This window comes from Nicotiana tabacum, chromosome 14 (genome assembly GCF_000715075.1).
Source record: "Nicotiana tabacum cultivar K326 chromosome 14, ASM71507v2, whole genome shotgun sequence".
NCBI lineage: Eukaryota > Viridiplantae > Streptophyta > Magnoliopsida > Solanales > Solanaceae > Nicotiana > Nicotiana tabacum.
Genome location: NC_134093.1, coordinates 84,584,257 through 84,601,268, shown reverse-complemented (window position 1 = coordinate 84,601,268; position 17,012 = coordinate 84,584,257). Strand labels below are relative to the sequence as shown.

The following is a 17,012-nucleotide window of genomic DNA, read 5'->3' as shown; positions in this document are numbered from 1 at the left end:
TATCAAAACTGAAAATAAAAAAAGAATTCCAGCGAGTCTAGTTCTGCATTCATGTGAAATCCTTTAAGCTTCTTAGAACCAAAAACAGTTATTGTGGTAAATGTCACAAAATAAGGCATAATTAACTACTCATCCATATCTATATCTATCTTCCTATACAATTATAAAAATGCGAAACTCGAAAGCTAAATGTAGATAGACTTTTAACCCTTCGAAAATATATTCCATGTTGGACAAAGTTATAATTGCAATTAGTATGTCTGCCCTTAATTCATCATTCGACTAATTAGATACACTTCAAACTTCAAAATCTGTAGCTTCTATCTTATAATTTGTTAACTTCTTTGGCTCAGTTACCAAATTCTTTAAGAAATGTACCACTACTAAGCCATACAAGGAAGAAAACTAAAACCAAACATAGAAGCTTGATCGATTTGTCTCATCAATCAGAAGGCGTTACAGGACAATATAACGAGGCTCAAATACTGTGACATGCTGACCACCTTATAACTAACTGGTCCTTGAGATTTCCATACGTAAGCTATTCTTTCTTTTCTTTTTCAAAATAACACAAGAATTTCTGTACAAAATAAGAAATGCAACAAGAAGATATCGTACTCGACCTACATTTCAGCGTTGAAGAATAATCTCTCTCCCCCCCCCCCCCGACCAGTGTTGGCTGAAAATTTCTTACAGTCCCTAGGTCTAGGTTGAAGTCTCAATTGTTCTTCAACAATTGCCGCCTAGGTTTTGTTGCTGCTGCTGCTAGAAACCCAGCATCGACGAATACCAAAACCCACAAGAAGTTGCAGAGAACTAGCAAGCGAGAAAAGGAAAATTTACAGACATTGTGTAACAGCTGCCAAAGAATCGAATTCAACGTAGTTTCTGATCGTGAAATGCCTTAAGTTGCTTCACATCATTACACCATGCAGCAACATTTTGTCCATCAACAGTAACCCACTCAACTACAGTTGATGCTGGTTGTTCCCACCATTCATCTACCTGTAAAGATGCCACAATATCACATTTCATTAAAAGGAAACTTCCCAGAACTGAACAAAGATGAGTATGTGAGAAAGGAAATAAAAAAAGACATAACAGCATCATCAAGATATCTTAGTTAAAGAGCTTGAATTTCTTTTTTTCTCTGAAGTTAGACCCTTATTTTTGCTTTCCCTCTTTTTGGATTAACAAAACTGTAGCATGATGAATTGGCCTTCTGACAACACCAAACAAATTCAAAACACAATCTTTGGATCAATTAAGGTAACTCAATTGTTTCCCACATATGGGTACTTGGCACTTCACATGAAGTACTTTCTGTTCATGCAATCATGCAGAAAGATCTTGAAATTCATCCACGGAGGTCAATCTAGTATACATGTAAAGATTTCATTTGGCTGACATGAAATGATAAATATCAAAGAATATGATTTACAAAATACACTTAATTAAGTAAAATAGTCTTTTTTTCATTAAAAAAAAAGTAAGTCTTTTGTGGCGTGTCCTACATTCTTTTTGGACACCCCCACAGACCATATCTGTATTCGGATAGATAATTGACAGCATGTAATACAAGTTTGGTTATTGACACAGTCCATCTCAAAGTATTAAATAGATTGAACATATAAGACTGAAAGAAATGTGTAATTCCATCATTTTATCCAACTAAGTTCTAAGATACCTATAAGATGTTACTTCAACAAACTGGTAAACAAATACATAGCGACAAAAATTACTCACCAGGCCCCGAACATACTTGCATTCCTCGTTAAGGCAGTGTTTAGCATTATCAATAGCTACATCCAGTTCATGTAGCCAATTCTCAGTCGCTGTGTTCTCTTGGTCAGCAGCCAGATTTAAGCAGTAGTTTGTCGTCCTACAAAGCACAGGAAATAAAACCAATCAACCTATATTGGTCAAGCCAAATGTCCAACAATGAAATACAATATTCCAGGCACTAGAGTTCAATCTTTTGTAAAGGCACCTGGTTTCTGGTTTGAATAAGCATTAGAAAAACTTGTGCATTGCAAATAAGCAAGTATTCAACCAAGAAAAAAAAAAGGAAAAACCTTTGCCGCACCTTTCATACTCATTTTGTGCCTTGTAAGCATGATCTAATAAGGCATGACCACTTTCAACAAGATCTCGTCGTGTGTGAACCAAGTTGATTGCCTTTTCCAAGTCTTCCAATATAGAAGCTTCAGAACAACGAAGCTTCATACAAAATCCCAAAGATTCTATAACTGCTGCTAAGCCAGCATCTGAGCCATCCAAACCTAAATACTCAAGTTAAAAAAACAAAATAAGATGTACATACAATAATCACTACGTGTAAAAGGTATGACAACAAGGAATGCAAAGCCAAGTTCAAAAGACAATGCCTGAATATAAAATCCAAGAAAGTCATGGTATGGAGTATCTAAAGTTCAATAAAAGCAACTGTGTCTAACAGATCTAGTACATATTACAAAAACAACATAACAAGCTAACAATGAGCTGAAGAGACTCATTCATATAGGTTTTATTCAGATTGATTACTCATGGTTTAGGTCATCTCTTGTGATTTTGTTATGGGACAGAGTAATCACAAGCACGCCGTATACCTATATGGGTTTGAGGTGATTTATATTGCCTTAATTGTTGAAGGTTTTGCAAATTATCACATCCTTGGCTGCTGATGTTTCTCCTTGCTGGTTATATTTTCATGTTGGGCATTGATAGAAGCTCAGATGTCCGGGTATCCAATCAAGGTAGAATTTCCCTTACTGTTTCTAACACTCAGATGGCCCTGGTGGTTAAATTTTTGGTCCAATTAGCCACCTAGAATTGAAAACTATATCCATCTTATAGTCCCTTGAGACCTGCTAGCTGCACCAGAAACTATAGGCCCATAGCTGTTCTAACCAAACCAGACAAGTCGACAGACTCAACACTTCGACTAACGACACTGAAATAACTTTTCCATCTAAAACACTCAACGGTATGATAAACAGTTAGATTTAAACACAATCAACAAAATAACTTCCAAAAGAATATTAGTCTAAAGGTCCAAGAACTGGGAACAAGAAAAGAGGTTGTATTCATGGGAACAAGAGTCACCGTCAAGTCAATAATAGCTATGCTATTTTCCAACTGATTTAAGGGCTCCACCCGATCCCAAATGCAAATTTTGCTTTCCAGAGATAGGTTTTTTTTGGCATCCCATAGATAGTCATGAACTGAATAAACGACTAGATTCTTTTGGAATGCTAGCTAAGCTAATTGTCTTAGTTCCCTTCAATTAAATCAGTAAGCTTCTTCATTGATTTTCTACGCCTTCAACAATGAGAATTCCAAAGACGATTCATTTTGCTCTGCTTCCTGAGAGATGATTGATAGATAATGATTGTCTAGGCTTCCAGCCATTCTTCTCTTTTTTCCCACTATGTTATTATTTAATATTTTCTTAATTTGTGGGGAAATTCAGGGGTCTAAAACTTGTATTCATTCACGGTATGAGTTTAGAATATCTAGATAGCATGCAAAATAAACACATAATCATTGCATCTGATTATTGAAGAATAAGCTATTTTTCTGGATTTTGGCACCACTGGAGCTAAAAGAACTACTTTTATAGAAGATTTTATAGTTCCTTAACTCAAACATTGAACAACCTATAAATGAGAGATATTATCTTTTAGTACTCACTCTGGTCATCTTCATTCTTCAGCCTAATCTTCACAAGAATAAAGAGAAATCTCAACTCCCTAACAACCAAAACAGACAACAGCTCCTCTCCCTTGTACACCCTTATTCTCTCCTCTACAAATGGTTTCTTCGTATCCACAGTTGAGACTTAATATATTTCAGCAATTATGGGTGTGCCCACTCTAACTACACACTTCAACATGGTATCAACGCAGGCAAGAGATCCTAGGTTCGAGCCCACTGTCACCCATTATAAAAAAAGAATTTCTACGTGTTTGGCCCATAAAAAGATCAGGCCTACACGTGAGGGGGCATGTTGAGATTTAATATAATTAAGTAATTTAGATGAGATGATCACATACTTCAATACCTTTTATGCCAATTTTCATCATTATCCATATCACGGTATGAATAATGAGAGAAGTACACACTGAGGATAAAATGAGCTGCAAGTAGCACACATTGAGGATAAAACGAGAGGTCTCTTGAGATGGTTGGGTCATGTCCCGCATCGACCTACAGATACATCAATACATAGGTGTGAAACTATAGTGACAGACTAAGTTGCTCGGACTAGGATGCAGGTGTCTGATACGGATGCGGGTCTAGAGGTTGGATCCGTCATAATCTAAATTTTAAGATTCGGGGGCACAGATACGGGTGCAGGGATTAGAAAGATGGGTGGGATCAGTGTTATTAAAAGCGTGCGCTTCTCGCTTAAAGCGTAGAAGCGAGGCGAGGCGCAAGACTTGCGCTTTTCTGCCCTAAAGCGAGGCATCTGATAAAAAGCGCACGCTTCAGGCAAAAAAGCGAGAAGTGAGGCGCAAGCGAGAAAAGCGAGAAAAGCTCGCTTAAGCGAGGTCGACAGCTGCCTGGGTTTTTTTTTAAATTATTTTTGCAAATACACTCTTACGCGACCTTTATTCCAAAACATCTGCTTCAAGTGATTGCTGCAAACCTTGCGACTTCTCCTCTTCTCTGCACTGTTGCGACTTCTCTCAAGGTAAGTTTTTCTTCTCTTGTTCTCTTTCTTCTTTTCTCTTCTCTTCCTCTTCTGCTTTTCTCTGCTTTACCTGCTTCCTCTCGACTCCTCCTATTTTCTCTTCTTCTCTTTTTTCTCTTCTTCTTTTTCTTTTCTATTTTTTTCAGTCCATCTTTTCTCTGTTCTGCTCTGTTTTCTATATTCTGCTTCTGCTCTGTTTTTTTGTTAATCTCTGTTTTGTTGACTGTTCTTGTTTTTTCCTCTGTTTTAACTGTTCTTTTTTTTTTTTTTGTGATTGTAGTAAATTCTATCTAATTATTCAATGACATCGAGCCCAAAAAAAAAAAGATCCAGCTTGACTGTTCAGGTTTTTTTTCTCTGTTTTAACTGTTCTGGTTTTTTTATTTGAGTTCTTGGTCATTTATCTATGCCTATTTAATATTTTTTATTTATGTATTAAATTGCGCTTCACATGAAAAAAGCGCGCGCTTCGCTTCACGCTTCTTGCTTCGGTGAAGCGAGGCCTCGTCGCTTTTTTCCGCTTCTCGCTCTCCAAAACACTAGGTTGGATGGCCTAAAAGGGATGGGATAGACCTAAAAATTACATGGAAGGAAGTTGTCTTGGAAAACCGATAAATTCCTGAAATCAATGCAGACTTAGCTAAAGATAGGGCACAATAGAAGAGAAAGATCCATACAAGTAATACCTACTAGTTGGGAATAGGTTTTAGACTTGGTAGAGGACTTTCAATAGTATTGTTATTATACTATTTCTTGGAATCAATGCAAACTTAGCTAAAAATAGGACACAATGGAAGAGAAAGAACCATACAGGTAATACCTACGAGTTGGGAATAGGTTTTACACTTGGTAGGACTTTCAATAGTATTGTTATTATTACTATTAGAGAGAGATCTTTTTTTTTTTACTTTATATTGGTAATGAATGCCACTGCAAATCAGTAGGCACTCTATCAGCTAAAAACATGAGCAATCAACCATTTTCCAGCAAATCTGGATGAATAACAGATCAAGTTTGCGTCAACATCTTCTTCTTTGGCTCTTTCTTGTGGCTCTATCCACAATTTTTAGATGTACTCTTAACACAAATACTCTATCAGGGGTCACATTCTTGTCAAACCAAAGGGGCTATGGTGCCGCAGGTCTCCGTGGAAAATAATCTATGTTTCTAAGTTCCAGGTCCAGATAAACAACATCTCAGATCAAAAGACCTTATTCTTAAACAACTCCTCTTATGCATTTTAATAATGGCTATTGCTAAATTAGTGGTGAAAACTATTCTAGAAGTTGGAGAAAAATAAAACTGGCTACCTAAAATCTGATTCAAGCGATAATAACACATTGAAATGAAGAAGAAAACTCACCTGCAGGATATTGTAGAGCAGCAGAAATACGGCATATAGATGGAATTGCAGACGGGTCTCTGGCACCAGCCCTAGCCGTCAACATAGCAGCATTCTTTTCAGCAGCAGCAACAGCTTCTGGTCCAGTAGATCCACTAACACCCATAGATTCCAATAGAGCCTATTTAGCATGAAACAACACACCATAAGGGAGACGACGCAAGTGTAAACTGCAAAAGGTACTAAGACGATAATGTAAAACAGAATAGCAACTAATAATTATCAGTCAGTCATTTCGTTTGCCAAATTTTAAACTATCATTTTAGGTAAGACCACCATCTCTCTGTCTTCCATCTTTTAGCTTATCTTAACCTTCCACAGAAGAAAAAATAAATAAATAATCCTTCAGTTTCTTTTGTGTGTTTGGCAGGGAGATGGAGGATATACTTAGTTATTACCAGGTGAATACATTCTAGCCGGCAACAAAACTGAGAAGCTTATATATACAGGCTCATATATATTCGCGCGCGTGTGTATATATAACTTATCAGAATATATATAAAACTTATCAGAAGAGCCCATATCCCATATATCTATATACATATATACACATTTTTTATGAATGTATACATCATAACGTTGTACAAGATGCCTCTAATACATAAATATCTTGACCACTTGCTTATGGTAAGAGTTTTCATCATAAAATATGTCACGATAAATAAATACCGAGGTCAATCCTGAGAAAATGAAAAGTCCCTTCATACAAATATTAAAGTCTCTGCACTTAACTTAAACACTATGGTTCAGGTAAAAGCAGGTTTTGAGCTCCGCCTCGCGTAAGTTACGCTTTACTTCAGGAGTTAAGGTGCTACGATGTGTCCCTAATCACCTATGGACTATGTCTTTCAAAGCACAGTACTAGAGAATAAATATAGTTGATAAACTGATACATTAATCGTTAAAATGTTAGGAAAGAATTTTTAGTGATTAGGAATAATAAATCAAACTTGCTATAAGAAAATTACCTCTGAAAAAACATAAAGCTACATCTTGTGATAGAAATAGAAAAAAATTTAATTGCTTTTAAACTTGATTGATATGATTTTTACTTCATTCAAATAGTTATTGACAATGGAGGAGGATCTATGTGAACGCTAATAGTACTACAATTAAACTTGATAAAATGGTCTTCCCTGTGATTCTTGTCCTTAAAATTCAAGGCCACATTAGCTTCTCCTCCATTTGTCAAATAGTTATTCCCGAATATTGTGTTCAGTAATGCGGTGTAAAAGGGAAAAGAAAAGGAAGAAGTTTTCCTCCAATGTATTCTAAAACGTATATACAGATAACACCTCGACATTAACACGTAACATGGATTGCTATGCACCTACATAGGGGGGAAGAGGTAGACTTACAATTTTTTTTTTTTTGAATCAGGAGGAAGACTTACATATATTGTTAGTGTTAGTTATGCTCATGACCGTTGGGGTATCCTCTAAAATTTAGAAGAGTTGTTACTATTGAATTACCTAAAAGCATGTGAAACTGGACTCTTTGAAAGTAGAAGAAATAAAGGGGATATAAGAAAGACACTCAAAATTATCAAAATTTCAACAACAAATGCAGGAAAAAAGTATTTAGATGCGAAAAGAAACGGAGTCAAAAGCGAATAGTTTGTCACACTAACCTAAAATAACTTAAAGAGAGAGTTCTTAGTAGAGGAATTTCAGAAAAACAAAAAAAGTTGAGTGAATAAATACAAAGTACTTCTCGATGGAAAGAGGAGGAGAAGCAACATGGAGCTGAGGGATCATTAAAACAACAGATAATAGCATGATTGTTTAAATGAGAAGAGATAATAACATCATATGACCAATCAGAGAATAGAGGATAAAGAGATGCAGATGAAGGAAAAAGGGATGTAGATGAAGGAAAAGGGGTGTGAAGCAAGGAAACAACCAAATTCAGATTTCAAGAAAGGAGCTTTCCAGCATTATATTATATGTCGAATCAGCCCTACCTTTAGGTTCCCAATCAGTTAATGCCAAATATATGGAAGCACTTATCAATATTTAAGAAGACTACCAAAAATATGCTAAGCGCTTCAACACCCTTACATTAGGAGGGCCCTTCAAGAGGGCAGAGATGCAAGTGCATCTAGCATAAACTTGAGAATGGTAGATAAAACCCCCTGATGGACAGAAAAGACATTAGACCAGGCAAGGGTCCTGAGTTCGAGTCTCATTGCTACTTTTTTATTTTTGAAATGGTAAAGGTATTATTAATAAAGTTACCAAGATGGTACAAATAAAGTACAGGACTCCAGAAAGACTAGAAGATACTGTACTATAACACAAAAGCAACTACATCCTTCCTACTATCTGATCTAAGAAATCCATATATTGATCCATACTTCCAATATACCTACTCCTACACTAGAAAAAAAAGATTATGCAGACACTTATTCTTAATTCTAGAAATAAGAATTAAATAAATATTGCCACCTTTATTTTAAAAAAATAAAATCATGTAATTGGCCCATGAAAAAAAAAATCAAGCATGCACGTGACGAGACATGTTAAAGACATAACTAAATAAATAAAGTATGCTCTGCCAAACATCTTAATCTTTAGATGAAATGACACCTATGTTGCGCGGACTCTTTAAAATTCCTGCCATACCCATGTCGACACGACATTGATGTGGATTCAACACCGGATATGGTCAACCGATTTTGAGTACTTTGACCAAAGCTACAGAAAAATTCGAGATAAAATACATATTGACTTCCAAGTTCCAACATCAAAACAAAAGCTAGGGTAAATTTGAAGCGGGTATGCCGCAATTGGGGAAGGCCTTTAGATGGATCATGCAACTCTTGCTTCTTTTATTTTTTTTCTTTTTAAGGGGGAGAAGCAGAGAGCTTCGAAGAGGGACTTGCAGAAGACGAGCATTCGACGAGAGGAATTGGGGTAAGTGCAAGAGTAATAGAGTTCGAGACTTTATATTGGAGTTTATCTGCTAAAAAATATCGTACCCCATTTGCTCTCCATTATAAGCAAATCAATATAGTGAAAGCTTGACGCGTTTGCTAAATCTTCAAGAGTTTTATTTCCCTATAATTTGGTTCATTCTAGTTAGCATTCTTCCATGTTGAGAAATTTTGTGAATGAACGACAAAATTATTGGTTGCACTCCACAATCCACAACCTACAAGTAAGTTTTTCACAAAATATCTCTCATAATTTAGGATATTTTTATAAATTTATTTTTAGAATTTTAAATTATTTTTTGCCAAATCCCTGCACTAGTATCCGTATTTGGATCACGTATCCCCGAATCTTAAAATTTAGATTATGAAGTATCTAACCTCTAGATCCGCAGCCGTATCGGATACCCGCACTCGAGTCCGAGCAACATCGGATGACACACCCGTCAACACCTCTAAAAGCATGCTTATCTACATTTATTCACTTAGTTCAAAAGGACTCCAATTGTCCAAAATAATTATCTACAATTATTCACTTAGTTCGCAAAGTTTGCTTATCAGCTTACAGAACAACATAGATCCTTCCAGCAAACTCAAGAAGAGCATCATAAATCTGATTTTGAAACCTAGCAGACTAGTCACTTTGCTAATTCTTCTTTCATAATTTGCACCGTCTCCAAAATTTTAAATTTTAAATATTTAAAAAGAAGCAATTAGAAGCAAATAATTAGTAACTGAAATAGCACAAAATTCTATTAGCATACAATTAAATAGTTGATTTCACAAATCCTCCTTAAACCTAGCAGCGTCAATGATTCTTTTAAATTTCTTTAAACTGTCTTTATTAGATAAGTGGATTAGTGAAATCTACAAACCTGGGGTGTTGATGGAAGCATGTAAAGTGTATTATCAGGAGTTTGATAAAATGCTGAAACTTCTTGCTCAATAAGATCTTTTGCACTGTTTGATAAATCTACAAGCACAGTGCAAGCAGGAATTATAGAACTTGATGAATACTCCCTTGCAGCTGATGGCTGCTGACTCCAAAATGCTGCAGCATCCTACATAGCAACAGGGAAAATTTTATGTAATCAAACAATCAATAAATTTCTCCTAACTAGCTCAGGATTCAGGCTTAGTTGTTGTCATTGTAGTTGTAATCGCTCAAAAAATTTACTAGATTCTCCAGCATAAAAGCATAAATATGTCCGTGGAACATCTAATTTATTAACAAATTGGAAAGGCTGAATACATAAGAAGACCCTTAAACTTGTCCAAATTTTTCACATAGACACTTGAACCACACCTTGTTCCTATTGAACACTTAATTCAAGCTCAAGTGTAACTATTACACACAATTCAGTGACATGGAACTGTGCGTGTAAGACACATTCTTTAAGAGCGTGAGAGGCCATATTTTCTTTTTAATTTATTTTTCTTGTTCTCCTTCCTCCTATCTCTCCCCCCTCCAAGAATCTCCACCACCATATACCACCACCCTCCTATCTCTCCCCCCTCCAAGAATCTCCACCACCATATACCACCACCCTCCGCCATACTTCTGTCTTGCCGCTACATACTACCCCTTCTCCTTGCCCTTTTGTTCTCCGTCACTCCCACCACTTCTACCACCACATTCATTCTTTTCCTTTCCTCTTTTCTCTGTTCATACTATCACTGTCGCTGCCACCAACTACACTTTAATGCTGAAGGTTGGAAGTTTTTTAGACATAATACTAATGACGCATTGAATGTATTTAAATGCAGTAGGTTAAAAATGAATTCCAAACATACGGTGAAATTTTTAGCTATCAACATTAAAGAGATGCCCTTTCAACAATCCTAAACCACCATTCTTTTGGAGAGATCCAAACACCATTTGAATATAAGCTCCTTCTTCTACCTCCAGTTTCGCTCCTCCAACAATCACTACCCCTGCTGCTTCACCGCCACCAGTTAGCTCCTCACCACCGACTCCGATGCCGGCCACTGCCATGTAACCCCCAGAAATTTACAACCTTCCACCATCGTACTGTCTTTAATATGTTTCTCGACGTAAAGAGAAAGAAGGAAGAAGACAGGCTAAAATGTTTCCACCGCTGGCCACCATCAGTCAATGTTACTCTTCTTTTTTATTTTAAAAAAAATTCAGACATTGACCGCTTTCTTTCTTCGTTGACGTGTCAGTTTTTCATTGGTTTGATCTGCCATGTCATTGGCAAGTGATATTCAAGCACTCTAGTTTATTTAGAGTGGTCAAATTTGGGTTCAATTGGTACATTTTTCATAGAGATTAAGTGTTTATTAAAAAATTTACTAGATTCTCCAGCATAAAAGCATAAATATGTCAGTGGAACATCTAATTTATTAACAAATTGGAAAATCTTCAGTGAAGACACACTGAGATGCATATATATCGGAATGGGCATCAAGTTGCACATCAATGTACATATAACCTACTACTTCCACCCAATTTTGTTTAACCAAATGCTGTCCAATAATTTATCCAGTAAACCTTTCAAACTAGGTCGTCAAACAATGCATATGTTAAAACTTCAGTGTTGTTCCAACAGGTACCACATTTTTTTTGCACCTTTGTACAAATCTATAAAAGTCTAAGACGTAAGACTTTTCTCATGCCTTATCCTATCTTCACTCATTTCTCAAACATAAAATGGGACAGAACTAGTACATTAGACACGGTTGGGCTGCTGAAGCCATATTAATTATGCCAATAACTTCATCATATGGTCCCTTTGCTTCAATCTTTATGACACTCTTTGATTTAGGGATGTCCCAGAATATTACACAATTCCATACCTATACAACTTTTAAGAATTCAAATTCATTATGCTATTCGTTCAGCATTTCAACCATACTTTAGTGTTTTCTTCAACTATTGACAATATAAAGGTAAGTCAAATACTTTTGCTTGTAACTCATCCAGCAACCTCTTCTTTTGCTTTACCGATTAAAAAATTAAAAAAATAATAATAATAATAATAAAAAGGTAAGTCAAATTAACATCTCAGACTCTGACCAGTCAAATGTTGTTATATAGAATAGAATTGAGGGAGTACTAGATAGTGACCATCTTGGTAATTGATCAACATAATTGTGGGCCATGGGAAATTTCACTTTTAGTTTCCAACAAAAAGTATTTAAACTAACTATGTGCAAGGCTACATTTGATCATATAGTAAACTCAAACATATTTAAGGAGTCCCATTGCACGAGTATCTGGTTTAATGGTCAAAGCAATTCAAGTTAGTTGTCCCAAGTTCCAACACATTGCTTAAGGTACACATGCACTAAGTTGGAAAGTAATAGTGTCTCATGACAAAAAAAAATAGTCCCTATGCAGATATCATTTATACTTCCAGAAGGTCATAAGCTTAATAATTTTGGGAAAATACATGGATAGATCTTCAGATCGCAATCACATGCAAACCCCCCCCCCCCCCAAAAAAAAAGGAAATAAAAATTTAAAAACAGAAGGCTGGTGTAATGACATATCGCACCGCATAGATGGACATAAGTTCAGTCATACCATGCTTGCCTTCAGTAGGGCACTATAAATTGATTCAAGCTCTGATCTCCGAGCATCAAATTCTTCGATCTTCTTCCATTTCTTTCTCAAAGAATCTTCCGCTTCTTTTCTCTCCGCACACAATGTATTTAAACGTTGTATTTCAGACATTAGAGTGTTCACGCTAGCTCTTAATCCAGCTGCTTCTCTTTCCTTTGTCCAGACCTCCAGCTACAAAAGGAAGAAAAAAAATTGCTAGGACATCCCACGTGTACAAAATCAATAAATATGTTTCATAAAAGTAACATGGCTTGAGCTAGAGAAGATTATAAGATTACACACAAGACCAGCATGTTTGAAACTACCAAGAGAAAGCACTATATAAGTAGACAAACCAAAGGAAAATAAAGCACTATTCAATGCCTTTAAAAGACAATATATTCAATATTTACATCTCTAAACTTAAAATCAGAAGAAGTATGATAACCCTTATAATAATAACAATATTCAATCAATAGTTGCCCATGCACAACTTCAGAATGTTCTCCAAAGAAGCCAAGAAAGGTGTCGCATCCCACTTTACCACAGGTCCCACAGCCTACGCAGTATTTTTAAGTTTTATAAGAGAGAAGTCAAACCTCAAGTTGTCTGAGGCTGCTCATACTCTTTGATGTTCCGCCAATTACTAGTGAGTGTGAAGAGATTGCATCACCAGTTCCTTGCAGACGCTTTAAAAGCTGTTGACTCATATTTCTTGCTTCTGCGGCTTTATTCAATGCATCTTCGGTAGCCATGAATTGCTGAACATGTGCTTTCTGCATAGGACAACAAATCAGACAGTTTAGAAAATATACCAAAATAAACAGATTTCCTGCATATAAAAATGAAAGGTCCTAGTTCTTACAACCGTAAAAACAAGTGCATATCTAACAATGAACTCACAGCATCCATGTCAGGTTAACAATTGTGAAGGAAGTATAACAGACAGGAAACACTCAACTAATAATCAAGTCAAATTGGAAACCCAATTCAGGTCAAAGGGAGCAACAGTTTACAAAGAGCTCCAAAAGGATTTCAAGAAACAAAATAAGGCAATCTATTAAAAAAGTCTAAGGAACTTCGCAAAGTAAAAACTTGAAGGTGGCAAATAATTATACGCGATGACATAAAAAAGGACCTGTCTCTCAAGAAGTTGATTTTGAGTCCCTCTTGAAGATGTATCACCTCCAATTTTGCCATTGCCATAAAGCTGATATTGTAAAGGTGATGTTACATCAGGAGAAGAAGCATCCATTACTCTATCATTCTCGTACTTGTACCTGATTCGAAGTTAAATATTGACAACAATGAATAGATACATCATCATGCCACAATTATCATAAACTGGGTTCAAGCAGATACACCTTACCACAAAATCAAGCGGAACCAAAGAACTCCATCCCTTTCAAATAGGTGGCCTAGTCAGAAATTACATGTGTTTATTAAACAGATAATTTGAATTAGTTTACCTTTTCATTCCATCAATCAACTCTCAAATAATTGGGCCAGCTATATCAATCTTCTGTATGCATTCCACTCTCATGTCCATTTCATTCTAATACTGAATGGTTTATCTTGTAAGGCAAGTCAGTGATTCTTTAAACCAGATTTTCGAAATTTTGCAATTAACCCCAGACGGGTATAAAAGTGCCTAACCAGAATAAAAGGACTCCCAACACCGAACTTAATATAAGCGTCACAGCAACTAAGTATAGTTCTAACTAGTTTGTATCGACTATAATTGGTATGACACTTATCTCTGATTAATTTACCTTTTGATATATTAAAAAATGAGGAAGTGCAACAGTTGACCAATTGAATTTTTGGCCAAAAATTAATTAAAGTCAGAAGTTTCCACACACGAAAATGGACATATATTTCCCATAAAAGTAAATTTACCAAATCAGGTAACTGCAAAAAGAAACAAGAAAACAGGAAAATAGGAGTTATTATAGTTTTCAGTTGCTCATTCAAATAATCACAGCAAAGAACAATCAGAATCCAAGGTAGGCGGAATTCCACTCATAAATGAAGATTTTAAAGCTATTTCTAAGAAGATCAGATTACCTTAGAATCTCTGCATCAGCTCTAACATCAACTTTCTCTATTTCTCGAGTAATCGAAGTCTTCAGATTTTGAGCATATGCAGTGATTGCCTGTAGCAACTGAGGAGGACTTTTCAGGCAACTTACAATTGCATCTCTTACTTCATCGGGCAAATCACCATCAAGGTCAATACCTAACTTGGCAGCTTGTAACAGAGAATTCATATGGATTCCATTTCCTTCATAAGCAGGAAAAGAGTTGTGAATCTTTTCAGCCATCTGCATAGCAAGAGACTCACATGCCTTCCTGATATTTCTTTCCCATGTTGTTTCAATAAGAATGACATCCTCTGCACTTTTGGCTCCTTTAAAAGTTGAATAAACAGATTCTTTCTCATTTGCATGAAAAGTAGTAACCACCTCCGCAGAAGAATCAACACTAGACCGCTTAACATTCCTTGCTTGGCTAACATAATAACTTAGACGTTTATGGTACTCCGAAAATATTTTTGCAGCTTCATCACACTGTTGATCATAAGCCTCCAGCATTACTTGTTTATGTCTGCACTTAAAAAGTATCAATATCAGCTATACTTAATGCCACCAGTGCTAACCAGTCTGGAAACAGGTTCTTGTTGCTTATGGACAGAAAATGGGCAAGTTTAAAAATTACAAAATAATCCAACCCGTCCCATCCCTACCTTCAGAGAGTCAGTAGTGACAGTCACAAGGTTAACTCGATTTCATATTATCAGGGTGAATCCAAAAATTTAGAGTAAATGAACTTGGAGTGGGTATAGTCGATTATATATACATATTCCTTGGCTTGATGGTCAATGAAGTGAGAGGAACCATTATGTCTCAAGTTCAAATCCTGGCGGTGGCAAAAAAGGTGATTTCTTCTCATTCGCCTAAGCCTTGATGGGCAGATATACACACTATCTATACTAGTGGGAGATAGCAGGTACCCAGTAGAATAGTCGAGGTGGACACAAGCTAGATGGATACTACCATCATTATTATATAAAAACACACACACACACACACACACATTTCCTTACTTCTTCTTTTTTGGGTATATGGATACATGGTCCGAGCAGAATGTAATGGATTCAATTAACTGCTAGAAAAGCTAGATTTGCTTTTGCATATTTACACTTTAAGATGAGGCATCGAAGTAAGACTTTCTTCTATAGATAAGCTCATCACTGGAATCAAAATTAAGAACAACACAAAGCTAGTAGTTACTAATAGATGACAAAATAACATTACAATAAGCTAATTTTCAGAGAAGGATACCTATAGTTAGACCTCTCGTCAAGCATGCGCTTACGCTCAGCCTCCTCCCTCGAGACCTCCAACATCCTTGCCTTCAACTCTTTCCTCTGACGCCTCACTATCTGCCCTAGCCTTTCCACCTCTTTCTCCGCCAAGTCTCTCTCCTGCAATGCAAATTCTCTACTATTCTCACCCGAACCATTGTCCCTACCCACTCCCCCTACCTTCTCCTTCTTCTTCCCTTTACTCCTCCCTGAATCAACAGCATTAACATTTTCATCATCTTTTCCGTGCACGAGGATATTGCGGCGGATTTTTTCAACAGTTTTCTCGGATTTCACTCTGTTCAAGAGGAAATTCCAAATCGGTAACATGTTCCCACGGCAAATCTTGCGAAGCGAATCGATAGTGGGCATTGCTGCTTTGCTTGAAGCTGCGTATGAACCTAAAGGTTGGTACCCCATCTCCTTCTGAAGCCATTCCAGTATAGCTTCTGGTTGTACGGGCCCTGCCATTATCGGAACTAGGGTTTCCAATTTCCCAAAAAATCGCAGCTAACTTCACTCCAGTACCGAAAAATTCCCAAAATAACGCATGGTTATTTGATCAATTGATACCCCAAAAAATGCGAACAAAAACTAAAACTTGGGGAAGTAAGTTGAGATAAATGAAATTTCGAGAAAAGATGAACAGATCTGAAGAATGTGCATTGGATTTGCCGTCAGTGGTTAGAGTAGAAGTAGTGTGGCCGTAAGGAATCTGTAGCTTAGTGGGTCACTGGATCCACACTCGTAATGTAGAGAATTACGAATTGGAAATTTAGAAAGGGCAATTGGAACAAAAAGACAAAATAGTGAAAGTTCAAAATATAGAAGGTCCCGCTCGAATCATTACGCGTGCTAATGCTTCACCTTCACTGCCGCCCGGCCCAACCGTTCTACAACGTATAGTTTGTCCATGTCTAACTATTAAAGTCAACAAAGTCAAGTATTGGGATTATCTTAAGGAGTTAACTTATATATATGGATCATGTAATAAATTTAAGGAATTAATTATTCAGATCGTTTGATCAATTTTATTAAACTTGGATA

General features: G+C 36.4%; 1 protein-coding gene across 1 annotated transcript; it reads right to left on the bottom strand.

Moving 5' to 3' along the window:
• Window positions 1-406: 406 nt before the first annotated feature.
• Window positions 407-16,760, bottom strand: LOC107830988 (AUGMIN subunit 5-like). Its single transcript, XM_075229716.1, has 10 exons — window positions 15,943-16,760; window positions 14,666-15,205; window positions 13,737-13,878; window positions 13,198-13,374; window positions 12,581-12,790; window positions 9,906-10,091; window positions 6,060-6,219; window positions 2,087-2,282; window positions 1,747-1,882; window positions 407-1,005 (listed from the first exon to the last, which is right to left on the bottom strand). The coding sequence occupies exons 1-10, from the start codon at window positions 16,434-16,436 to the stop codon at window positions 877-879; spliced, it is 2,370 nt and encodes a 789-aa protein (XP_075085817.1). The 5' UTR covers window positions 16,437-16,760; the 3' UTR covers window positions 407-876.
• Window positions 16,761-17,012: the final 252 nt, after the last annotated feature.

Excerpts from the sequence above, each read along its gene's own strand:
- LOC107830988 (XM_075229716.1), bottom strand. The coding sequence starts at position 16,436 with ATGGCAGGGCCCGTACAACCAGAAGCTATACTGGAATGGCTTCAGAAG. Across the intron at positions 13,375-13,736 it reads ATCAACTTCTTGAGAGACAG|AAAGCACATGTTCAGCAATT; the intron begins GTCCTTTTTTAT and ends TGTCCTATGCAG. Across the intron at positions 1,883-2,086 it reads GCACAAAATGAGTATGAAAG|GACGACAAACTACTGCTTAA; the intron begins GTGCGGCAAAGG and ends TGTGCTTTGTAG.